The sequence below is a fragment of the Lissotriton vulgaris genome, chromosome 10 (genome assembly GCF_964263255.1).
Source record: "Lissotriton vulgaris chromosome 10, aLisVul1.2, whole genome shotgun sequence".
Lineage (NCBI taxonomy): Eukaryota > Metazoa > Chordata > Amphibia > Caudata > Salamandridae > Lissotriton > Lissotriton vulgaris.
Genome location: NC_141698.1, coordinates 523,879,723 through 523,905,934, shown reverse-complemented (window position 1 = coordinate 523,905,934; position 26,212 = coordinate 523,879,723). Strand labels below are relative to the sequence as shown.

General features: G+C 43.5%; 1 protein-coding gene across 1 annotated transcript in view; it reads right to left on the bottom strand.

The window, feature by feature from the left end:
* LOC147685479 (HUWE1-associated protein modifying stress responses) overlaps nucleotides 1-25,315 on the bottom strand; it is a 57,760-nt gene extending 32,445 nt beyond the window's left edge. Inside the window, exons 1-2 of the mRNA XM_086941367.1 lie at nucleotides 24,568-25,315; nucleotides 23,696-23,776 (exon numbers count right to left, since the gene is read on the bottom strand). Of these exons, the coding sequence (XP_086797493.1) occupies nucleotides 23,696-23,776; nucleotides 24,568-24,763 (277 nt within the window). The 5' untranslated portion in view covers nucleotides 24,764-25,315. The remainder of the gene's footprint in view (nucleotides 1-23,695; nucleotides 23,777-24,567) is intronic.
* Nucleotides 25,316-26,212: the final 897 nt, after the last annotated feature.

The following is a 26,212-nucleotide window of genomic DNA, read 5'->3' as shown; positions in this document are numbered from 1 at the left end:
AAACTTTAACCCCACAAGACACCTACCACATCCAACCAAATATGTTCATACACTTACCAACAAAAATTGTAAAATCACCTAAAAACATGACAGGTGGGTTTCATGCTGGTGCTTTCTAAATATATCTGAACCCCTAACCAGTATAAATCTGTGTACTGTCAATTATCACCCAATAAGCTAATCATTCTACAACCAAAGTACAGATCTACCGACAACTTAACTGAAGCAATGCATGCCTAGGCAAAAAGCAAAAAACATTGGGAGTTCTAGATTATTTGGACACAAAACAAGATGCAATATAAGAAACTGGTTCAGCCACGCAGGAAACCAGGCAACCAAAGATCTGAATTGACTGTTCTTGGCACCAAATACAGAGAGGCAGATTTAAACACGCTGCTAATTAGGACCAAACAGAGGTATACTTAAGACAAATACAAGAAATGTCCCATCTCAGCTGCTGAAAAGCTGCACTTGTTGCTAAATGTTAACTTTTTGGCAACAAGAAGCTTAACTGGCTGATATGATTCAATAAACTGATCTAAATTATAAACAAAATGATGCTTTAACTCCACAGTAGAGCGATCAGTACATTATAAAACTTCATACGCGAATTAGTACACAGACTGACTGTTCACAATAAATGAGCGTTCAGAGAATAACACTGTCCCATAGAATAAAGTAAATACTTAAGAGGTCGGCTGCTTAATAGAATCAGAAATACATTAAAACCAATTAAAAAACGAACTTCTATAGTACTATAGGTTCTAGAATTGTAGTGGTTTAAAGCAAGCACGGATGTCAGTTTTTTTCACAATGACTGGACATTTAGTGAATTAAAACTACATCTGCTGACCACAATTTTACATTGTTTCATGCTAAAGTTTCATAATAAGAATTCAGTAAAAAAAAAAATACGAAATACTCACCATTACATCTGGAAGAATCCAACCATTATATCGTTGGTTTACTTATACCTGTTCCTTAGCTGTACACTTCTCTACCCAGAAAGTTCACTCCAACTCTTTAGAGGAAGAGTTAAACAGCCCGGTAGAGAAGCAAAAATGAGGCATGGTGGAAAGGAATCTTCATATAAGCATTGCAGAGGTTGTGAGCATGACTAAACATTTAAAGTTCTTCAAGTCAAACTGGAATCAAATGGTTCACTACTGTCTATGCCCCATTAAGTGGCAATTCTATGTCAGGACCGGAGGCGAAGATTATGCTATTCTTTCTCCACCTTGATAGTTTAAAAAAAATGTATTGCCTTTAAAATGGCTATCATTCCCATGAAACCATGGGAATATTACAACTAAACAGTCTGACATGTCCCTGCTTCACCAATTAGGGGAACCCAGACAGTTCATAGTCATTTATCCCTGGCCATTCCTCCACATTCTTCGCTACTCGCAGCCAAAGAAAAGTGAGCCCTCATTTTATTCTTTCTAGAGTTGGTTGTGGCCCTTATTGTTAGTATGCCTTTCAGATCGTCATTGTGAACAAACCGTTAGACTAAGCCTGATTCTAGCACGCATGTTTAGGTTGTTAATCCATTGCGCTCCTCGTATCAGTATTTGAATGTTTTGAATTTTTTTCCCCTAGATTCAGGTTTTGAAGTCTTTTTCCACCCTATGTTCAGGTTTTAGTCACGGGGCGCCCGCTACTCTGGTCGACCCTGTGTCCGGTCATGGGAGCGATATCCGCTCCTTCACGGCCGCGTTTCCTTGTGAAGGCTCGGCGGTATAGTCCTGCGCTCCGAATTCCGCTCTAGACAGGAATCAGAGCTGCAGCACCACTGAGAAGCCTTTGAGCTGGAGAGAATGCCCACATATAAAGTGGAACTGTAGTATTGCATTAGCATATTCCACATGTTACGCCCTTGGGACCGTAATTAGGCCTTTAACGCTCCCAACACTGGAGTCTGTAGGTGCAGGTCTACCCCTGCGGGACCCACCCCATACACACATTGCCCATCATAACCACCAGAGCTGCAGGGTCCCAGGCATGAGCCCCCATAAGCATGCTTGGACCGCGCTGAAGCCTTGGCTGACACCCAGCCACCCACATTGGGCATAACCTGCCCCATAACTCGTCACTACTCAGCAAAGCCTGCTGTGGGACTACCGGTCCTCTTCATAAGGACGGTCCTTACCTAACTGGGTTTACACCCCCCCTAGTTTGCAGGCGCACTGTCCCATGGAGCACTATAGTGAGAATTTGGGGGAGGTAGACCCCTTTACCGCACTGCAGTGAAATGACATTCTATGATGATGTAGACGCATCAATCCAAAGGGCTGTCTCAAAGGCTACAGTCTCACCCCCCCCCCCCCCCTCCCCCGGTGCCGCGCATGGCTACCATCCTCAAGATAGACTGGTCCTGGCGGGCGTGCCAGAACAAGTTGTTGGACACCCTAGGGCCCCTCATGAAGATCTTGGACACGGCAGAGGAGGCACAGTCCTCCGGATCCATCATTTCCCCAGACACTTTGTACTCTTGAGCGCAACATGCCGGGTTTTTCCGCGGGAACGCCAACTGCGACCTGTCTATTGGGAGACGCAGATTCTTGCTTATCAAAGTAGACCCCAAGCTCCGGGACCTAGCAGACTCAGAGGCAGGCCCAGTAGCACATGGTGGTCTCTTCGGAGATCCCTTTAATAAAGAGTTGGGCAAGGGAGTCAACACCTTAACTTTCACTGGACAAGGTGCAGTCCTTATCAAAAAGGTGTTTCATTCCAGGGATTTCCTGGGGGGCCAGCCCAGGAAGGGGCCGCTCGCCCAGTTACCCTAACAAATACACTCCCACACAAGGCTTCCACCAAGGCCAGTATGAAGACCAAGCCAGATTTGTAAACTTCAACCATACTAGAGGAAGACGTAGCAAGCACAGAGGTGGCCGGGGCGGTGGCGCCTCAAACTATTCCTGTGAGTTTCCTACCTTCTTCCCTTCTAAGGATAGCAGTCGCCTGGCGAATTTTTACCAAGCCCAGACTTCAATCACGGGGGATGCCTGGGTTCTCCAGACTATACAGGGATTCCAGATAGAGTTCTATGGGAAACCCTACCAGCCTGTTCAACCGCGGCCTATCACCTTTTCTGCGGCTAACGCCACCCTGGTTGATCAGGAGGTGCAGTTTCTCCTAGCCAAAGGAGCGATCGCCCTGACCCTACCCCACAGCTTTGATCAGCAACTTCTTCCTGGTGGACAGAGCAGATGGTAGGCAGTGCCCAGTAATCCACCTCCGCCAGTTCAACATGTACCTTGTCTATCGTCACTTCAAGATGGAGTGACTCCACCACCTCCGGGACTTACTACGACCACAAGATTGGATGGCACACCTGGAACTCAATGGCACCTACCTCTCGATTCCCATCTTTCCAGCCACGGACGTTCCTACAATTCTTTTGGGGGGACAAGACCTACAAGTTCACCACGCTGCCTATCATCGGCCTGTGGTGCACCACAAGGCCTTCAGGCAGTGGGTGGAACGCCTTCGGAGCTGGGCAGCAGGCTCATCGTGCATCTCGAAATCCTGTTGATGGCTCAGTGTCCTAGAGCACTCACAGCAGCTTCAGACTGCGGTCAATCTCTTGCAGGGATTGGGATTCGTGATCAACAAAGCCAAATCCACATTGGTCCTTCCCAGAAGGTGATTTTTCTGGGTTTCTCGATTGCCTCCGTCAAATGTTGTCTCAGTTCCCCTCCAGGAAGGTGACAAAGATCCACCTTGAGATTAGTCAGGCGCTCACGAAACCGCGCATCTCTCAGACTGGTCACCTGCATAGTGGGACTCCGGTCCTCTTTGATCCAAGCTGTCTTTCCAGGGCCTTTGCACTACTGGGCCCTTCAAAGCTTGAAAGCCGCGCACCTTCACCTTTCGTATTCACAGCAGGTCTCACTGACAGGCCAGAGCGGAGCCCGCTTGGTGGTTCGCCAACATGAAAGCTTGGAATGGGAGAGCGATTTTTGGTTCAGCGCCAGATATTTAAATCGAATCAGATGTCTGCAGGGTTGGCTGGGGCGAGAGGTGTGGTGTGTTGACCGCCGGAGGTGTATGGTATCCACAAGAGCAACGTTTACATATAAATTGCATGGAACTCCTTGCAGACCCCTTTGCGATCCAATGTTGGACCAATGACTCCATCCAGTTCTGCGTACTCCTCAAGATGGACAATGTATCAGCGGTCAGATACATAAACAATATTGGGGGCACGCGATCAAAGGCCCTCTAAGAATCTAGCCGCAAACTTCTAGCAATATTGCCTGGACTGCCAGATCTGTCACAGCGGAGTACCTACCCAGCCAGGACAATCAGGCAGCGGATTATCAGTCACGCCATTTCCACAGTGTGAGTCTGCGGAAACTCCAATTTGGAAGTGTTCAGGAACTTAAACTGCAGGGGCCACTTTTCAGTGGACTTTTTTGCCTCTGCTGGATCAACTGCCACCCAGGTTTTTCAGTTTGAACCGGATCCACTGCCGCAGAAGACTGATATGTTCCTTCAGGATTGGCAGGGGGAAATAGGGCTATGTCTTCCCCCATTCGCTGGCCCAGGTTCAGCAGCAGGGAGCAAGCAGGGTAATGACCACACCGATTTGAGATCGCAACCCTGGTTTCCAGTTCTGGAACTTTCTTGGGTTTCTCCAATGACTCTCTCCTCCCCCCCCCCCCCCCCCCCCCCCCGATTTCCAGCACCACTCCTTAATCCAGTAAAGCACCCTCACCGCTCATAGTGCAAGGGTCTCTACCCCTTATGGCGTAGCAGATTAGTGGGGATAATGGTCGGTCCCAGGCCTGTCTGGTACAGCTGAGAGGTTCAAGGCCTAGGTGGACAATACAGTCAAGCGGTATAGTTCGACCTGGAGGAGATTGTCACTGTATGCGACAGGCCCTTGATCCCGTGGCACTAGATACACATACTGAATTTTTGGGCATCTCTTGCTGATGAAAGTTTTTGGCTTACAGGACTATCAATACCTTTTGGTTCGCCATCTATGCAGGTCACTTGACAGTAAACTCCACGGTGTGAGAACACCCTTTTGTTTGCCGCCTCATGTGGGGGATACTCTCTCCCCGCTCCGGAATCCAGTTACTCTGCACTCTGGGATGTGAACCAGCTGCTAAAAATCTCTCTCCGGGCAACCAAACCGGTTACTTTCCAGGAAAGGACTGTCTGCTAAATTAGCCATGCTACTTTGCCTGATCTCCTGTAGACTGGTATCTGATGTCAAGAGCTCTGGGCGTCTGGTAGGATCTTTTCTCCCTCAGAAGTTACTGTCACAATTCACAGAAGAATAAAATGTTGGACTGAGTATTTTGTACTCGACCTTCCCAGACACCCCAAAGTTGTGTGTGGTGTCTTGCCTTAAAGCTTATGAGGAAATGTCAGAACTTATTGCTCTGCAAAAACCACAGCGTGGTTTTCCTCACCCACGATTGCCCGCTGGGTAAGGTGGGCAATGCAACAAGCTGGGATAGATCTTCAGAGCCCACCTTACTAGGGGGGTGGATGGCTTCCAAGGCATTTACCCTGGGGGCCAGTCAGGAAGACCTACTCAACGCTGCGGAATGGTCCTGGACTATACATTCAAACTGTTTTACTTCGAACAAGTTCTACAGATGGCCCAATTGGTGGTGCTTTAAACTAACATAATCCTCGCCTCCTGTCCAGACACAGAATTAAAAATGTCCTAGCTATCGTAACGGAAAGATTCAATTCTATTAAGGACTGAGGAGAGGATATCCCTCTCAAGGTACAAAAATTGACATTTATTCTTCCCACCCTTGTTGTGGAGTAAGTAACTTAAGTTCTAATCAGATTGACACTAGCTTTATCTGTTTGCAAGTGTAGCCTCTGAGATGAGTCTGTAAGCCAGCTTCTCTTTCAGGGCTAATAGTTGGCCAGTATTGTCTCAAACTAGGTTATCTGGTTTCAGGTTTGGACACAAATAAAGACAAAAGGGGGTTGAAGAAGGCTGATCTCGCGCAACGAAAGAGTAGGAATGACCAGGGATAAAGTACTATGAACCGACTGGGCTCCCCCGATTGGTGGAGCTGGGACAGTCTACCTGTCGGACTATGATGTTCTGTTGTAATATTCCCACGGTTTCAGGGGAATTATAGTTTTTGTATCTACTTTAAAACGGCTGCTATCAATAAAGTGGAGAAAGGATAGCATAATCTTCGCCTCAGTCCTTAATAGAATTGAAACTTTGTTACAATAGCTAGGAACTTTTTCATTTGGTACAAATGATTTTAAAGGACATTGTATTACTTGGAGCCATGGAAAGCACCAATTTGTATCTTGAAACTAATGAAGTCAGGAAACAAGAAAACTGAAGGTGCCCAAGCCTCAAGTTAGGTGCTAACTGTAAAGAGATGGTCAAAGAAAAGGCCACACGTGCTGGAACACGCCTCCCAAGAATCTTTCAATGACCACAGTACAATTAGGCACAGTTAAGTGGACTACAGGTTCACATTAAAGAGACTGCCAGAATGACTGCAGTGACGCTGTTTGAGAGGTTAACATACTAGCTTTAACACACCAGCTTTAGACTGCAGGACTCAAAACTCCACCCATTCTGAAAGATACATGATATGGACTTTAGCATGAAGGACTCTAAGGTGTTTTAGAAGTCATTAGGATTTCTGTGGCTGCACAAACCTGACCGTCCATACCATTTGAATACAAGATGGACAAGGCTGATAAAGCTCTCTTGAACAAATCACAATACAGTTTCAGCAGGTCTAGCCACCTACCCGCTCAACCTAACAGTACAAATAAAATGTACCCAAACATTATTTCGCTTTTGAACGCATTACTATAAAAAAAATGCATTTTTAAAGAAGCGGACATAAAAATGTGTTCGTATATCATGGGATAGAAATTTTAAGTGGTCTCTTAAAGGGATACAAAACCAGAAAAACACTACACCAACCGGGTATACACTCAGGCCAGAGCCAGTGGTCTCTCCAAACTACATATTTTGTGGGGCACAAAGAATGAAGAGGGCATTGCAAGAGCGACAGTCTATAGGTGCACCCCACCAGGTACGTACTAAAATGGCATCGTTTACATAATTTAAAGAAGCCCTCTGCTGGCACTCACATGATTTAAGGTACTGGGGTTAGGCTACAAGATGGCGAGATCCAAATGTTAACTGTTCTGAAATTGTGCGTTAAAAAAAAAAAGGAGAGGAGAATGTGAAGACCATTTCAAGTGCACAACCGTTTGACACAGTATCAAGTACTTTCAGAAACCAAAAGTTGGTTTTCACACTTAACGCTTTTTGTATAGTAGATTCCACAAAATAAGTGGTTTACAAAAAACAGAAGCAGACAAAAATAGTATGACCAATTTAGAAGAATGTAATCGTAGGGAAAAGGCATATGGAAGAGGAGCAGTTGAGGAAAAGAAACAAAAACAGTCACTTTGAATGGTACAGCAGGTATCTTAGTTTACATTCCAAAATAATAATAAATATAAGACTTGCAGAGACGGGATGGTCCAAAGAGTAAAGGGAAATGGAAGAAAGTTCTAAATGAGTTGCCGCAATCTGGGAGATGGAAATTCAAGCAAAAGCTGCATTGAATGGTAATGATTCCAGAAGGTGCAAGTCCTTAAAGTTCAATAGGATAGGGTTTTTCAGGTGGATAACTGTCAGTAGGTCTAAAATAAATTCTTAATAAATTCCCTTTGGGAAACCAATACCATACCAAACTAGTCACTCGCCACCAGCAAAATCAATCACCTAGAGAGTATAACAGCAAAAAAGTCCAGTATAGGAATGTTTATTCATAAAGTCAGTACAGTTGTTAAAAATGAGTTCAAAAGGTTTATCCACTCCGATATTTAAAAAAAACAATTTCATCAAAAGAATTGTCAAAATACAGAGCAAAATATAAAACAAAGTGAAAGTCAACTGTGTGACTCCAAAACCAACAGTGTTGATACATTCAACAATGTATACATTCAACATTGTATTCTTTTCTTATTAGATCTTAAATATCATATGATATATCCAAATATTATTAAAGCAGAGACCAAGAAACGATGCGTTTCGGTGGTATCAGCAGGTCCAACCACCTTCTTCAGGCTTTAAGTTAAAAATATCCCAGCACTTTAAATTGTGATCTGGGAGTATGGTCTATTTTGCGCGGAAAACTTTCCTCTCTATATAAATGGACCGGAAATTTCACCAATGCTGCTAAAAAAAAGTGACAAATGCTTATCACTGCATATTCAGCAATATCTTATAAGGGAAATGGCCCATGTACTTAATCATCCCAATAGTAATCTCCTTTATGGATAATCACAGATTCTATATTGGATTGTTAGAGGGTGGGCTCATTCCTAGCTTTCCCTTCTATTGTGGCTATCTTAGTTTGCCACGGAGTTCATTTAAAACCCCTAAGCACTGGGACTAAAAAAAAAAACCACCTTCGCACGTTAGTTTTTTTCCTTCTCGTAATCGGATAGCTTAGTGAGCTAAGCAGCATTTTAGAGCCAATCTTCAAGACTTCTTTAGCTGTCTCACCAGATTAGTTTCTGGAGAAATTCATACATCATATACATACATAAAAGGGCTCCTGACCAGCGGGCTCAATTATTGTACCAATAAATTGTCATCGTCATTTTGCTTCCACCTACCACTACAAACAAGCCAGAAGTGGGTCTGCCCACTTCACCTACTAGCTCCCTTCGCATGGAATGACTGTAGAAAGCATGTGCACACTGTTCACATCAATTAAAAAATTAATTCTCTCAAGTAGCAAAACTGGTTCATAGTGTGCTTTAATTTATCTTTTATATCAACGTAAATATTCATTTTGCCTTCACTCCTTTAAAAAATGTGTTAGAAAGTGTTTAGATGAAACTGTAGCTGCACTCAAATCAAGTGCTTGCTAAAGTGGCATTTATTGTACCCTTCACAAATAGTATCCCTGAACTGGCTACCTTTTGAAGCCAGAATACATCTGAAAATCGCCTGCATGACTCACAAGGCTGTACACATGAACTCACCCGCCTACCTCACTCAAAAGCTGACAATCTCGGGTGGCTCTAGAATTACTAGAAGCACAAACAATCTTCTGCTGAAACCTCGAAGATTCAGGAAGGAAAAAACCTATAAACGGTCCTTCTCAGGAATGGCACCCAGGATCTGGAACTCACCACCTCCGGAAACGAGGCTCATCTCCTCCAACAAACTGTTTAAGAAAGAAGTAAAAGCGATCCTCATGGCTAAATACACATGATCTATTATCCTTTAGCGCTCATGAATCCGCTCCGTAATACCTGCCTGACCCCTTGGTCTACCGGTACAACTTGTATCATGACTTATTTGATTGTATATGTTCCCTCTTTGTATTTTGATGTATTGTTAATGCACCTGTCTGACCTTGCACACTGTACCTACACCTCCTCAACCATCCCTATTTTTGTACTACTGATGCACCTCAACCTTCCCTACTTTTGTACTACTGATGCACCTGTGTGACTTTACATCCTGCACGCATCTACCTCAACTATGCCCACCTTGATGTTATCTCCAAAAACACTTGTAGCACGCTTAAACAAGTATATGCTTATTTTTGTACTTTTATATTATTGGCGCAACTGTTTGACTATTATGCACCCTGTACTACCTCACCTATTATCTACCTCCGGTTTTTTGACCTACTTATGTAACTATGCACCTTGTACCTAACTACCTCAACTATTACATGCTATTACTCCATACCCTACCTTGTAAAGCGCTCTGATATCTGCAAAGATCTTGTTCGCGCTATATAAAACTTTCAAATAAATAAATAGTATCTAGCCTTAGCAATGCAATCGGTCTCGCCTTTGGGACCTTGTGTGTATTTATCTATGCAGCACATTAGCCTAGGTGCTGAAACATCTACTGTTCAGAAACATGGAGGGAAAGTAAGCACCAAACTGTGTGACACGCCAGGTATTAGAACACATGGATAGAAATATAGCCTTTCAGCATGAAATGGTGTAGTCCAAAGTGGTTTTTAATATAAAATCGGAGCCTTCGGTGGTCATATCAATGAAAATACAATATTTGAAAAAAATTGTCTGCGGGTGCTATTAGAGAATGATAAAGTGATTCTGGTATTTTACTGACCTCTGCTGGTCGTTTTCTATCAAGAAAGTTAAATAGAGGCAGTTGCCAGAAAAAAAAAAAATGTTTAATCCCCCAGCAGAAAGCAATTCTGTTACTGACCTCTACTGGTAGTTTTCTATCAAGACCGTTAAATAGAGGCATTTAAATAGAAAAAAAATCCCCAAGCGGAAGCAGACAAGTCCTAGGGCTGATCTCCAGATCCCAAAAAGTACATACAATCAATCAGTCCATTTGTAAAGCGCACTACTTACCTGTGAGGGTCTCATGGCACTGAGGAATGCAGCTACTGCTCGAAAAGCCAGGTCTTGAGGAGTCTTCTGAAGGTCAGCAGGTCTTGGGTCTGCCGTAGGTGGGAGGGTGTTCCAGATCTTGGCGGCGAGGTGGGAGAATGATCTGCTGCCGGAGGTCGCTCTTCAGATGCGGGGGAGCTGCCAGGTGGGCTGCAGAGTAGTCTGTGGTGGTACGCTGGTCTGGTGTTGGAGTGCCTTGTGTGCATGGGTGAGGAGCTTGAAGGTTATCGTCTTGTTGACAGGAGCCAGTGCAGGTCTCTCGTGGGGCGTGATGTGACTGCGGTGAGGGATGTCTAGGATCAGGCGTGCAGAGGTGTTCTGGATGCGTTGCAGCAGTTTTAGGAGTTTGGCCGAGGCTCCTGCATAGAGGGTGTTTCTGTAGTCCAATCTGCTGCCAACGAGGGCCTGGGTGACCGTTCTTCTCGTTTCGGTGGGGATCCACTTGTAGATCCTGCAGAGCATGCTGAGGTTTTTGAAGCAGGAGGAAGAGACTGTGTTGACCTTAGTCGTGGAGAGGGTGGAGTCGGGTATGACCCCTAGGTTGCGCGCAGGTCAGTGGGTGTTGGGGCTGTTCCCCAGTGCGGTCAGCCACCAGGAGTCGTCCCAGGCCGAAGGGGTGGATCAGAGGAGGAGGACCTCCATCTTGTCATATTTCAGCTTAAGTCGGCTGTTCCTCATCCATTCGGCAACAGCCTCATTCCTTCGCGGAGGTTGGTTTTGGCGGTGTGGGGGTCTTTGGTGAGGGAGAGGATCAGTTGGGGGTCAAACACATAAGAATATACTAAAGTATGTACAAGAGGTCTTGAATGCTCGACCTTAAAGCCGCGGCGCAACTGGAAGGCTTTTAATGTGAAAGATGTCACTAGTGAAACATTTATTTTTTTACATTTGTATTGCAAGCATAAAATGGCTACAGTTAAGTCATAGCATTTTTCCCTTTTCGGTGGCATCACTAAAAAGAAATATTTTCACAACGCTCAATGCGGGTTTAAATTTTGTCCCTCTTCCACAAAGCAACAAATTAAAACCATTTAGGATGGGAGTTAGGCAGTCAGTTTATGAGATAAAGCCCAGCAGCGGAGTGAAAGACCACTTTTAATAGAGTGATATTAACAAAGCACGACTGTGCCATAGAAAAGTTATGAAATTAGGGCACTGGCAGCAGACTTCTGTTTGGGTTTTGGACAGAATGATGCTCAACCTGGTAAGTTACTTCAGTATAGGTTGCGAAGAGCAGAGGTCGGCAATTTACAACTTCAGTAGCACAAATTAACGGGGCCAACATCTGTAGCCTGGTTGGGAAAAATCACCTTTAAATTCTTGGGTTTAGTTATTTGTGTCACAAATGCGGGAGGCTGTATTTGTGCAAAAGTTTAACAGTTGAATGTGTGTGAATTAGGATTATAAACCATATTGAGGTGGGTGGGGAGTATATAGTACTGTGAACATAGAAGTGTAAACTATATTTAATCCATTTCGGCTGTATGAGAGTTCAAAGAGGAGCCGATGAAAGTACAAGAGTCAATCTGCACTTGTTTGATTAGACCCCTGGTAGGTGCACAATTACATATACATTCACATAATTTAATTATGATAATGGTTTTATTAATGCGAACATATCCATCACTGAAATCCATAATTTACCCGCAACTTCCAAAGGCAAAAATAACTTACTGTATATTAGAGATAGACAAACTACCGTTGAATTTCATCCAAAACAAAATCATTGGAAGCAGCACCCTACCAGTGCAAATCAGTGATTTTTCTTTAAAACCACAACAGTGCCACATATATAGCTGAATGTAGACTTAAGTATCACTGCTTGCAATGGCACTAGCCATTAATCTAAAACGGCAACTTCTTTCCTCAGCCTATTTACCATCACTAAAAAGCTGCTCACGCTGAAGCATAATTTTATATTGCTACATTCCAGTATTAAAAATAGTAGGTCTGGAGTGTTCTGAATAGCTCTAAAAACCAGTTCTAAATTCGCTTATGGTAATTTTTAAGTGACCCACAAAAGATTCAAATATGACATAGGGTTAAAGTGGACAGATTCTCCATTTGATTGCCCATATAGGGGGGGGTTCACAAATCTGAAATTCCTCTTTATAAGTGACAAGACTAGACCCATTCTCAGCTTCACCAAAACATAACAGGGATTTCTGTGCTTTTCTCTTTTAAATACCGTTGTAATTTACCTTTATAATCTGTGTGTAGCAGATGCATAACCTGTGGTCCCTCTCCACACTCTGATAGCTACTTGCAGAGAATGATGGATATATTTTATCTTATTTTTACGAAGACCCAGTTGCAATTTATTATTGGCAAACGCTAAAGACGGATTGAGCCTAAAAAACATTACGTAGATTCATGGTCCAATGGGTAGCACCCCTCAATTGCAACTGCCATTTCAACAGATACCAAAGTGAACCCATTGAAGACCAAAGTTTCACCTCAGTTTAAACATTCTCAGCTAGTATCTCTGCTTGATATTAACAAGGCCCAATTTCAGTCTAAGAGCACTTAATTGACCCTTTTGGAAGATTCGAACAATTTTTTTCCAGACCACCATTTCTACGGATTGGAGGTGTAATATATTAGATGCCATCATAATTTTAGATCCGTAAAGCAATTTTAAAATCTCAATTAGTTAATGTATACATTTCTTAGTACCGTACGTATATCAAGTAGGGTTTTAATTCTAAAACTCAGAAATTCCCTAGTCAAGTCAAGTCAAGTCAGAGGATTTATATAGCGCGCTACATACCCAGAGGGTCTCAAGGCGCTTAAAGGAGTGGTGGGGAATTACTTGTCAAATAACCACGTTTTAAGTTGTTTTCTGAATGCTAGCTGGTTCTGGGTGAGGCGAAGGTAAGTGGGAAGTGAGTTCCAGGCTTTAGCCGCCAGGTAGGAGAAGGATCTACCTCCCATGGTGGTCCCGTTGATGCGAGGTACAGTGGCAAGGGCTTGGTTGGAAGATCGAAGCTGGCGGGAGGGGGTGTAGAAGGACAGTCGTGTGTTGAGGCATTCTGGTCCGATTTCGTAAAGTGCTTTGTGTGCGTGGGTTAGGAGCCGGAAAGTGATCCTCTCATTGACGGGGAGCCAGTGGAGGTCTCAGGTGACCAGAGATATGTTCTTTGCGCGGGATGTCTAATATGAGCCTGGCTGAGGAGTTTTGGATTTGTTGGAGTTTTTTCTGGAGTTTAGCGGTAGTCCCGGCGTAGAGGGTGTTTCCATAGTCCAGTCGGCTCGTGACCAGAGCGTGGGTGACCGTTTTCCTAGTTTCGGTGGGGATCCAACGAAATGTTTTGAGCATGCGAAGAATGTTGAAGCAGGATGAGGAGACGGCGTTGACTTGTCTGTTCATTGAAAGTGAGGAATCAAGGACGACGCCCAGATTCCGTGCGTGGTCTGTCGGGATGGGTGCTTTTCCAAGGGCTTCTGGCCACCAAGAGTCGTCCCATGCGGAGGGGGAGGTGCCTAAGATGAGGACTTCTGTTTTATCTGAGTTCAGTTTCAGACGGCTGTGTTTCATCCATTCGGCTACTTCTTTCATTCCTTCGTGTAGGTTAGTTTTGGCGGTGCTAGGGTCATTGGTGAGTGATAGGATCAGTTGAGTGTCATCCGCGTAGGAGATGATGTTGAGGTTGTGTTGGCGAGCGATGGCCGCGAGGGGGCTCATGTATACGTTGAAAAGGGTGGGGCTGAGTGAAGATCCTTGTGGTACGCCACAGATGACTTCAGTGGCCTCCGACTTGAATGGTGGGAGGCGGACTTTCTGGGTTCTTCCGGTAAGGAACGAGGTGATCCATTCCAGTGCTTTTCCTTGGATTCCGATGTTTGAGGCATTGTAGAAGGGTGCTGTGACAGACTGTGTCGAAGGCTGCGGAGAGGTCGAGGAGGATGAGGGCGACTGTCTCCATTGTCCAGTAGAGTTCGAATGTCGTCTGTTGCTGCGATGAGGGCGGTCTCAGTGCTGTGTTTTGCTCGGAAGCCGGATTGTGAGGAGTCGAGGGATTTGTTGGCTTCGAGGAAGGCGGCGAGCTGGTTGTTGACCGCTTTCTCGATGACTTTGGCCGGGAATGGAAGGAGCGAGATGGGACTGTAATTTTTGAGTTCGGTGGGGTCCGCTGTGGGTTTTTTCAGAAGGGCGCTGAGTTCGGCGTGTTTCCAGCTTTCCGGGAAGGTGGCGGATTTGAAGGAGCAGTTGATGACGTCTGAGGTGCGGTGCTATGATGGAGTCTGCTTTGTTGAAGATGTGGTGAGGGCATGGGTCTGTGCTAATACTACCCTTCTATGAATCTGGTATTATATTTGAATGAACTATATAAGTGAACAGGGGCGTGAAAGATTACTTTTTAATATATCTGCTGATAACCCATCTGGACCCTGGGCATGAGCCCTCTAAGTTCTGGATTATAGATATAACCTCCTTTAACTGAGGGTATTACATTCTTCTCCTCCCTACTTATATTTCTGACATTAAGGTGGCTATTCAAATATTTCAGCAATACATTTGCATTATTGCCTTGGCTCATAATACCACACCATATACTTGACCCATTGTTCATCAAATGAGCAGGCCTCTGGTATTTTTAAAGTCCCCTTCACTTCACCTAGTGTTTCCCACACTGGTTATAACACTACGGAGAGCTGTAAGGATTTGGGTCCATAAGGACTCCTCTTCCCAATCTTTCCAATTTCCTTTCTGTAATCTCTCCTATACTCCTTAATCTGCATGTTTCTGGTGCTGGAAACTAGTTTACATGCATCCCTAATTTTCTTAGAGCCATCTTTGCTTTCAATTTCACACTCACACCAGTTTATATTTTTTTCCCTTAACAGTTTTGGGCTTTGCTGATAATTGGTGACTATCGATTATCAGGCTTTCGTAATGTATCATCTATAATCGGAGTTCCACTGTGTAGGATCAAAAGGTTCTCCAAGTGTTTTACCTTATTCCTCATTTTCAAAGAACATATTATTCTACGCCCGTTCAAATGTCGAGAGGCAGACTATCACAGTCAGCTAATTACCCTATGACCAGATCCTCAACTAGGAAAATTTGTCAAAAACATTTTCGAAGGCTATTAGTGCGACTGGTAAACCATCAACAAATAAAAGGTTCAACACCTACTCATCTCCTCGGCATCTTTCATTAATAAATCAGACTAAACTAATTTAAGATATCCCCAAAAAACCTCCCACTGACACTTGTTTTATTTAGAACTGGTGTGGGATATTTAAGAATGCGCGCATTTCCTCTTGAAATTCATTACGCAAAATGTGATTATGGATTTTAGTTTAAGACTCTGCATAGCAAAATTAAGCATTGGGGCAAGATATATTTAGCTTACCCAGGATGAAGCTCAGCTGTTGTACTCGCTTTTCCTATTGGTTATTTCGATAAAGGGATTTTTATTTCCATATACATACTATTTCCAATAATTTTACAAGGGACCTTCTGATTCGGCATCACTTCAAATATTTTTTTTTACATCTGTAAATTCAGAACAGATCCTCCTAAACCGTATGTCTCTTAATTGGGCCGTTTAACACAAACACCCATCAAGTCCTACATCACATTGCCCTTTCAAAGCTTTTATATTATAAGTAATAAAAATTAATACATCACCACAACCCTAAACTCCCAGTTTCCTGTAACATAACCAAAGTAATGTCCATGTTCTTCAATTTCTGAAAGAACCACCAGTACCTTCTTAGTCCAGCAAAATTCCATGACACTCAGTGTATCAGATCTGCTTTTCCAAAATGGGCACTGGGGAATCCGTTTCTGAATTTATTGCCATCACAAATATGCCAGTCACTCATTTTTGGGTGACTTATTGCAATCCCTAGATATATGCCTACCCCAATCAGTTTTGTGTTACCATTTGCTTGCTTACCCCAATAACTGGTTTCACATTGGTCTGAACACTAGCAAAAAGCAGTGCCTTTTCTACTTGATAAAGATGCCATTGGCCTTTATGAATCAAAAAGAGGGGGACTAGTAGCCAGATAAAGGTCCAGTACCCATGCGCCTCACTATAATTGACATCTAATCAGTGTGGGTACTTGTTCCTATGTGGAGAGGGTATAGAAAACATTACAAGAAAATGTGTGGTTGGAACATATGGTTCGGGGGGGGGGGGGGGGGGGGTCTTTATATGGAAGTATTGCCTACACACCCTGGTCTGAGTCATGCTTCAGCAGGCGTTTTGCTCTTCGTAGGGCTTATGCTGTAACGCCCCACAGGCCCCGCGAGAGAGCTCTTTGTCGGAGATCTTTTCTTGTATCCGCCGTGACAGTGCATGCAGTATATGGTGGAAGGTGTGATGTTAAAATTACCTAAAGGAGATCAAATTTTATTCAGAGACCTTGCAGTAAGGGCAAAAACTAAGAAGCAGTACTGTGCGCAAGGTTATGATACGCCACTATTCTGCAAGTGTGTTGTAGTGAACTATTGTGGTTTCACTATTCAGGTCAATAAGTTTCACACTACGTCGGTCTAGTACTGGATCCTAAGAGTTTCTTTAAGACCAAAAAATATGTTCCCTATCCTTGAATTAGGGTGGGTATCTAGAGTCTTATCATACTCCATCCCTGGACGTGATACAGTAGATCCTAGGTATCTATAACATGCTCACAAAAGTATGAATCCATAAATCAACCTGGAGGAAAGATAGATATAGGGAATGGACTTGAAATATCCAAACAATCAATGCTTTGTGTACAGAACGAGATTCATGAATGGTCTCTGAATATCATTGTATCATGCAGTGCCCTGTTGTGTTAGAGCTTTATACTACCTCTTCTATTGGTGAATGCTAGCAGTGCCTAAATCACTCGTGAAATCTCAGTAACAGCAAGTGTTACAAAAAATAAAATAAACAAAAACAGGAACTCGCAACAGTGTTAATAAAGATAAAAATGCTTTGTCTTTACTGAGTCCCATGAAGCATTGTTATTTCTTACACCTACTCATAGGCCATAATGTGCCCTAGGTCATCACAGGGGACTGCCAGATTACTGCAGTTTCTGTAAAAGAAAAATATCGAAGGCGGTCAATGCATAGTTTCAACGATTGCATACTCATGTGTCACTTTCTCCTCCGAGATCAAGATCACACCCAGTTCCATGCGCAGTCAGCAGCCCATCCCTTACCTCTCGTCCTGCCTGCAGATGAAGTGCAAGGCTGAAAGGAAAGAGCCTGGTTAACTAGGATCACCTGCAGCAGAGACCCAGATGTACTCAGCGTCAAAAAGCATTGTGGGTACAGGTGAGACCAAGGTGGTTGAGGCTTATGTGACAGCCATCTTGGAGAGGCTCTGTTCTCTGTAGATGATGTTCTGCAGAGAGAATGCAATTTGGTAGTGGCCATCTTGAGATGGTCAGAGGAGTCTCATGTTCGTACGGAGCTAGGCTCTGAAACTTCTGATGTTATAGAAGGACAATCTTTGTTAATTCACTACAATGGTCGGCGTATTTCCATAGTAGCCATTATGTTATCATTCTGGAGGATCTTATATGACAATCTTTATATTCCATGTCGATTGAGAGGTGTTCCATGTAATACTGGTATGACTAATCCCAATAAACTGGGTTGCTGCGCTGCCTAGACCGGGGTGGTCGGAACCTACGTTTACATACAGTCCGGCGTAGTATATAATAAAGCTAATAAAAGGGACTATGATGCTCCGGGCATATAGTGGGGCCTTTCAGTTTAAAAGCAATATTCTTATTAGTTTCGAAGACATCGTATCCAGAGCGTCTCAAATCAATACGATCTAGGACCATTTCAGCTACGATTCTAGACAGGAAGCCTATCACTGCAATCTGCACTTTATAATTGTGTATAAGCGATGTGACCAGAGATCTATCTTTGGATGTTCTCTTTGATAAATTTGGGAGAAAGGAAAAAAAAATTGTCAATTCTTGATGGATTTAAAAACAATTTGTGACCTCCAGTGGCAGAAATGTCAACCAACAACAATATTTTATCATCCATGTCCGGCTTTTCACGGTTCTTTTTTCGTAAATATTCTGATGGAACATTCTCAAGGCAGCTTGTTAACTGGGAACCACTATTCTGCTGTATTCCAAGTTATAAATTTAGGTAGAGAATTAGTTGAAATCCAAGTGCTAGGATTGTCATTTCTCAATAATCTAGCCAATGCATCAGCTGGTGTACCCTCTAACATTTCTTCAAATGTTGGTAAAAGTCCCCGGATTTGTGTCAAGTGCCATGCGATTTATTTTCCTCCTGGCAACCCAATATCATTGGCTCATAAGAGGCCAGCTTTATTTCCTTCGGTGTAGCTTCCCCTGGGGAATGACTATTCTCCTTTCTTGGCTAAAACGCAAACCTAATAATTCTCCTGCCAGTATATTGTTTTTCGATTTTTTTTTGTACATTTGTTAGTTATTTTTTTACCTCTTCCTACCACTGTTCTTTTGAAGATTGAAAAGACATTCTCCTGGCTCTTCTGTTGTTGCCCCCAACCTTTACTTCATAGTTCAGAGCATCACTGGAACCCTCTGCAAAAGTATTCAGTATATCCTTATTAGTGAATTCTGTGTGCGGCTCACATCTCTCCCCTAGTCCTCCCACTTGGTATCATTAGAATAATCACAATTGTGAGGGTATGTGGGTGCATCTCCTGCTAGTTCAAGTGGAGGCGGTTTTCAAACTTATCTTGCAGAAATCTTGTACTTGGGTTTTAGGCTGTTGTTGCTGCACTAGATTAGAGATTAGCAAACGTACATGTACATGCACTTCGGACACTTGATTGCTGAGCAAGGGTATCAAACCCTTCATTATTTGACAAGTGCTTCATTATTTGACAAGTGTTTTATTATTTAACAAGTGATCCCCTGCTTCAAATTTTATACGGTGTGGTAAGTGTTCGCAAGTTTCTAACTCTGCAATGGTCAATATCATTATAGGGCTATAGATTCCAGAGTTATTCATAGACTGCAGCTATTTAATGTTAATTGGCATTTCGCTCATTAGTGGGTCTTTGTCTTGTGTCAAGTCACCTTCCCACCGTTCAGTCACCCGATTTACCTCACTTCTAGTTTTAGTTACCAGCTCAAAGGCCTCTTCATCTTGTCAGGAGGAGAAATTGCTTAAAGGGGGCAAAGAAAATCTTCTTGGGCTACAAGGTCTCTTCCTCAGTATCGAGGTTGCTCCTTTCACTTTTATGGGGCTTGAGGATCTTTCCCATTGTTGGATGTTCTCTGATAACAGCACAATGGCATTTCATATTGGCCAGTTCTATCCTCATTTAAAACCTGTTAAGACGGTGTTTTACCCCATTGTATTCATTGTACTTCTATATAATCCCTGCATCGTTGTAAACCTTTTGCATCCCGAGACCTTATCCCTGGCCCTATATTCTTTACAGCTTGCTCAGATGGGTCATTTATAGCCCACAACGGGGTGCTATTTCTTTCACAGTGTACATGTGCCTGCACTTCTACTTGCATGTCTACCCTGGGTACCTTCACATTTATCGACCTGGTCTAAAACAAGTGGTCTCAAATGTTATCAAAAGGGTTTATCCTCATCCAAAGCTTCTATGGGTTCTTTACCTTCTCTAAGTTCTTTGGATACCAATTCCATCTTCATACGCCTCCACTGGACTACTATGAGCCTTGCTGCTTTGAACTCTTAAAGAGACCATTTTATCTACCACCTCACCATTATTCATTTCACGATTGAACAGTTTGTTAATCTTAAGTGTTCAGACTTTAGACCCATTTCTTCTTTACTATTTTAGAATACAATATTAATACAAGACTCTGGGAGATCCAGTCCCTTTTACTTTTTATCAGTGCACTCAATTTTCTGGTGGCCACCATTCAACTCCTTGAAAACGACCTAGATAGGGCCCTCACTCACAAACTATGTATGTATTTTATATTCCTTAACACAGCAGCGTGCAGACCCCTAGCTAAAGCTTTTCAACTCTGCACCAGAAGCAAAATGCCTTTGGATTGCTATTCAATATGTTAAATTGAAAGGAACCGAGGGACAGGAATGGTACTTGGTACTCATGAGCAAATCGTCCATAGATCAATGGGTAGCTAGATTGACAATAGACTGCCAAATAAAAGTCACTAAAGTAACACCCAAATCAGACTAATAAGCCCCCAAACTGTGATGACTCAGGAGGAGGGGATAGTTTGTCACTCGCATCTGTTCTTGCTCAACTATTCATACATCTTGTAATTATCCTCCCAAGGCATGGCTTCATGTGGGTGTGGATGTACTTGTAAAGCGCACTGCGACTCCATGGAGTATCCTGGCGCTGAAGACCGTAGGGGAACCCGTCCTGGTTTTCCCTGTGAGATGGTCCCTTTCTGGGTATCTCCAAGGTGAAACCAGGCATCCCCGGCGTCTGTGGGGGGCCGTTTTAGAGATGAGCAAAGCTTAATGCCCAGAGTTGCCGAGTGTGTTCCCTGGTTAGAGTAGGCACCGAGGCGAGAATTATTTTGTCAGCTTTGACCCTGGTCCACGACCCTGCCGCGTTGGGAATTGAACCCTGGTCCCGGACCGGTCTCTGCTTACGGGTCTGCCGCCTCTAACTAGTGAGCCACACCACACCACTCCACTCCACTCATGGCCCATTCCTTGTAACACTATACACACTATGCTGCCCAGAAGACACTGATCATCTGCCTCCTACCTCAGACTATGTGGTTCACCCATGACACCACTGGTCTGGTTTCCAAGCACCAGAAATTACTAATGGGCAAAAATATAAGCCCCCCCCACCCCACCTCTGCTCCTCTCCACTGATGTTACAGAGCTTACTCTTGTGCCTGTGAATACTCTGCATGTACACTTCCAACATAAACCCTAACCTTGCGAGCCCCCACCCCCAAAGCATGCTACCCTGCAGCTCCCCATTGCGAAAAATAACAGTGGAGGTAGGTTAACATGGGGTGGAAATGCATGCCTTGAAAGAAGGCAGAGGCTGGAAAACAGGGAATGCAAGGAGGACAATTACTGCTACCGAAGACGAGTGGTCACGAAGACGCGTGGTCAATTAGCCCCAATGAACAAGGGGTTTTGGCTTCGCCCCGCTGCTTCATCCAACTGGACGCCTCAACACCACAAGGTTGCGAACTAGGAAGTAAGATAACCACACAGCTAGAGTACAGCAATGTTCAATTGTCAGACACTGCAGCGGTTCGGCACTAGTGTTAGACATCAGTCTACTGTGGAAGGAGTCAGCTGTCAGTCTGATGCCGTCTTTTTTTGATGCCGTCTTTTTATGTAAGTTCAGTCTTATATCACATTCATGTTAATAAGCATGAAAAAAAACGTGAACTGTCAAACAAAAATATGGAAACAGATAGCAGTACTAACAAGATTAGAAAAGAGGCCAAATAAAAGGACCTGCAGTTACACTGCTTAATTATTCAGAACGGGTATGCAGTCTAAAGCAGACAAAAACATGCTGCTCAATATCACAGTCCAAAATAAAACAAGCATAACAGTCGCATACTCCTTTCCCACAAGTTAAAAATAAACAAACAGATAAAAGGCGATGACCTACTTTGAAGACAACCACCATTCACTGGTAGTGATCCTTAAAAAGTAGTCAATATGGGGAGTAGTTTTAATATGCAAGTTGAAGACTAAAAAATTACGATAGAAAGTACACTCATTGCCAATTAAGAAAAAAAAGTAAGTTTATAAAAAGGACACACCAATAAATGCAATTGTGGCCTATGTATGTCAAACTCAAGTATATCATTTGTTAACCCCCAAGCTCCCTGAGCATACAGTGATACAGCTATGTGTAAATATCTGGGGGAGATTTCATGTATCAGATAATCTTATAACTAACCACCATTAGGCATTTTTCTTTTAAAATTCACCAGTTAATTCCGAAGTTCCATGCAGTGAACTGTACTTGTACGTTTTAGTAAGGAGGAGAGTTCGATTCCTGGTCTACAGTTTATAGAGACTTAAGTAACAAGTTGAAGATATGTGACCAGCTTACAATTTTAATATACCATACAAGACGTGAGAATCGCACAAGCCAACAAACCCCACTGGCACTATTTATGCTGGACATAACTAACAAACCTTACACTTGTAAAAACAAGCCATATTGCATACTGACAGTTGTAGAATGGGAATGTGAAGAAAAATTTAATGGAGATATTAAAACTATAATGAGCCAGAAATTCAATAACGATTACACAAATATATAGTGCAACGTTTTATTAACAGACTACAAAACACCATTTACACCATAATGGCTAACCAAATGTAATCCTAAAGATAAAACTAAAACTTAATAGTAGGAAATAGGCCTAAAGCAGGAACAACGATATAGATATATATTTAAAAAAACAAAACTATTTAACAAAACTATTTAATAGACTGTGTTGGGGCAGAAATCCTGTAGAAACCAGCCGCCACAGACCTAACGTAACGAACATCGATCGGCCACTCATTCATAATTAGCGATACTTTGTGTTCTATGTACTACACTTTTGGGGGGGGCGGGTGGGGCATGTCAAAACGTTAAAAAAAAAGTAGAGTCACCGCCAGCCCTTAAAAAGTGGCGATAATAAGTATTAATGTGATATGCCAAATTAAATTTGAAACTATGTAATGTCAATGAAGCTTACATTGTGATGCTTGTGAAAAAATCAAATATGTTTGGAGGAAAAAAACTATGCTTTAATGTATTTTGCATAAAGTGTGCGTCTATACTATTAATTCTTAACTAGACAGACAATACACAATAACGGATTACTGTCCTGGGCATGGAACAGTTCTTTTGTAGCACAAGTAAACAATTAAGCGGCTACAAAATAGTTAGTAGCCATAATCTAACGTTAAAAAATTAAGGTAATTTACTGCTCACCCAAGCAAAATAAGAGTAAGATTGCCATAGGTCTAAACAAGGTTAAGCGCACAATGCATTAAATTGGTCGAGCCATATGTAAATACAAACCATCGAAACTCAAATTACCAACAGTTATGCAAACTCAAAACACTTTAATTAATCTAATGGGATACGTTAAGTAAGCATGACCTTTCTACATATTCAAGACAGCTCAGATGTAGCCAAAGCTGAACGACCATCACCTCCCCGCTGAGAGCTAAATATGAGTACACATCCGTAAATAACAATGCTACTCTGCTGAGCCAGCAGCAGGCCACCTCAGCAAAAGACTAAACACGGCTGTCAAACAAGACTTAAGCACAGAAGAGAACGAGTCAGACGTAAACACGAGTACCTACCTTTATAAAGATTAGTAACTGCCGTGGCCGCGTTCTGGAAGGGGACCCAGAGGGATAGACCCTGCTGCTGGCATACACGATCTGTAATACACAAAAGAGACGCACATGCAATTAAGGATTTTAGCAGAATATTAGAACCACGGCCATGTTTGATTTCGCCATTTTGTCCTCTACAGTTTGCCAACACCATCACTGGCTGTTTCCACACCCATAAACACTGCAGAAGCCACTTCGCCTCAATCTAAACCCCCGCCCCAAAAAATAGTGTACAAAATGGCGATTACAATTTTAATCGCATACACTTCCTTGCCAATGTTTAAGAATAGGACAACAAGGAATTCAGGTAATCGTGAGAAGGAACATTGACGTGTAAATAGGTTGAATGCAGGCCTGTCAATTTACAAGACCGTCAAGCTCTATGACAGGTAACAAACTGCGAAAACCGTTTTTATGTAGCCATAATAGTAAGCAACACTATTAACGATCTGCCCAAAAGACATCCGCCCGCAGTTCCCTGCCCTCACCAAACCAATCGCCATTTTGTTTTTGTGATTTGCATAGAAGATGTTGGGGGAGGGGCTGCTCCCCTCACGCTACCCCCCCAAAAGAACACTGGTTTCGCGACCGGACTACCAAAGGCAATTGGTGTCAGTCACTCCGATCCCCAGTCGGAGATGCACTTTTAGTGTGTCGGACCCCTGGAGACACCCATTACGCCATTTTGTTTTCTACTTGCTAGTCCGGGCAGTCCTGCTTTTTCTGCCAGAGAAGCCCCACCCGTCGAGCACCACCCCGCCCCTCGGGCTTTAATCGCAAACATTCCTGCTACCCTGTTATGTTGCCCCTGTCAAACTATAGGCCCCTTTTCTGACCTTTGTAGAGTTGCGCTACGGCTGTGGCCGAGTTCTGAAAGAGGTGCCAGAGTTTCTGCGGACTGCCATCTGCCTCCTCTTCGGGCGGATCATCCTGCTCTGCCTCTGCTAAGCACTGTCGCTCCCACTTTGTAAACCAATGTTCGGGCCCGTGCTCCTGAATCTCAGCTTCGCCCTCTTCCTTTTTCTCCTCCATCCTACCCGACCGCTGGTGCTGCCGCCGCCGCCTCCTCCTCCTCCTCCTCCTCCTAGGAGCGGGTGCCGCGCCCTGCGCTTGGCAGACCCCGCGGACACCGGACGCTCCTCCGAGGGCCTCCCCGGATTCAGACAGGCCCGTCGCGGCCACCTCTTAGAACACACAGCCCGACGGCGCACCTCTACCTCCGAGCCATAGTCCCGCAGAGGCCTTGCTTAATAAACTGAACAGATTACGCCACCGAGCGACTCTAAGAATGTGATTACATGCTGGCCGGGAAGCCCCACCCCCGTGCCCCGCCTCCACGGCCAGCTGTCACTCGCTGCCTCTCTGTTTGGAACCGGTTTGAACTGAGGAGAGCCGTAGTTGATTGGTGGAGATGTGTGTCGCTCTGAAAGCGTCACAGATGGGTTTGGGTGGGTCAAGGTTGGTTGATGCGACGCAAGAGGGAAAGGGAAAAAAAATGCGTTTACGCCTGCGTGTTGCCTTGAGGTGTTTGTCTCACGGGACGTTGCGCCGCTCCTGCTGAGTAATCCAGTGTCACTCATTTTTATCGTCAACACAAAGAAAGGACTATGCCTGGCGCAGCGTCCCGTAGGCAACAACTAAAAGACCATCTTGGAAATGTCGATACTGTGAATGCTAAAGTGAACGTAGAAACATATAAAACACATCGAAGTAAAAAAATAAATATTTCTCCACTGATCGACTGGGAAGTCTTGTTTGTATCTGCGTGTGATATAATGTTTACACACTGAGTCAAAAATATTCAGCAGTACACATGTTCTTAAAGTTGTATAATATGTGACAAAAGTTCTCTTTCTTGAAAGTATTGTGGATGCAATTATAAAACGAACCTTCTTTCCAAAAACGAAGTCGAAAGAATCAGTTCGGTAGGAAAGGCCCTAACAAGTCCTTCTAACGGCGTTGGCTGTGATTCATCCAGTAAATCTTGCTCGCTGACGACTTCGCTGGAACAAGGCTTATGCCCCTCCTCTTATGTCTATTGGTGACAAAAAACCATGTGACTGCTTGTTTTCATTCCTGTCTCATCACAGCTGTGAGTGACTTTTTCAGGCCTTTTGTGTTGCCTCCCGTGACCTGGGTAGCGCGAGGTGTCCAAAGCGTATAATTATTGATGTGCTCACAGTTATCAGTTTTCTAAGCTAACGTTGTTCTCCCATAGTAACCGGGGACACACCACGACATTATATATATATATATATATATATATATATATATATATATATATATATTAGAACATTTTATTAGATTTTGATAACAAAGACACATTGTTAAATGCAATCCAATGACAAAAAGGTATTAGATCCAGACGAAATGTTTATTCAACAGCACAGTACAACAGCAATCAATGACCAAGTACTGTTTTCTATGCCCAGCCCCTCACATTCCATTCTAAAGTTCCTCTACCTCATACTGCCAGGCCTT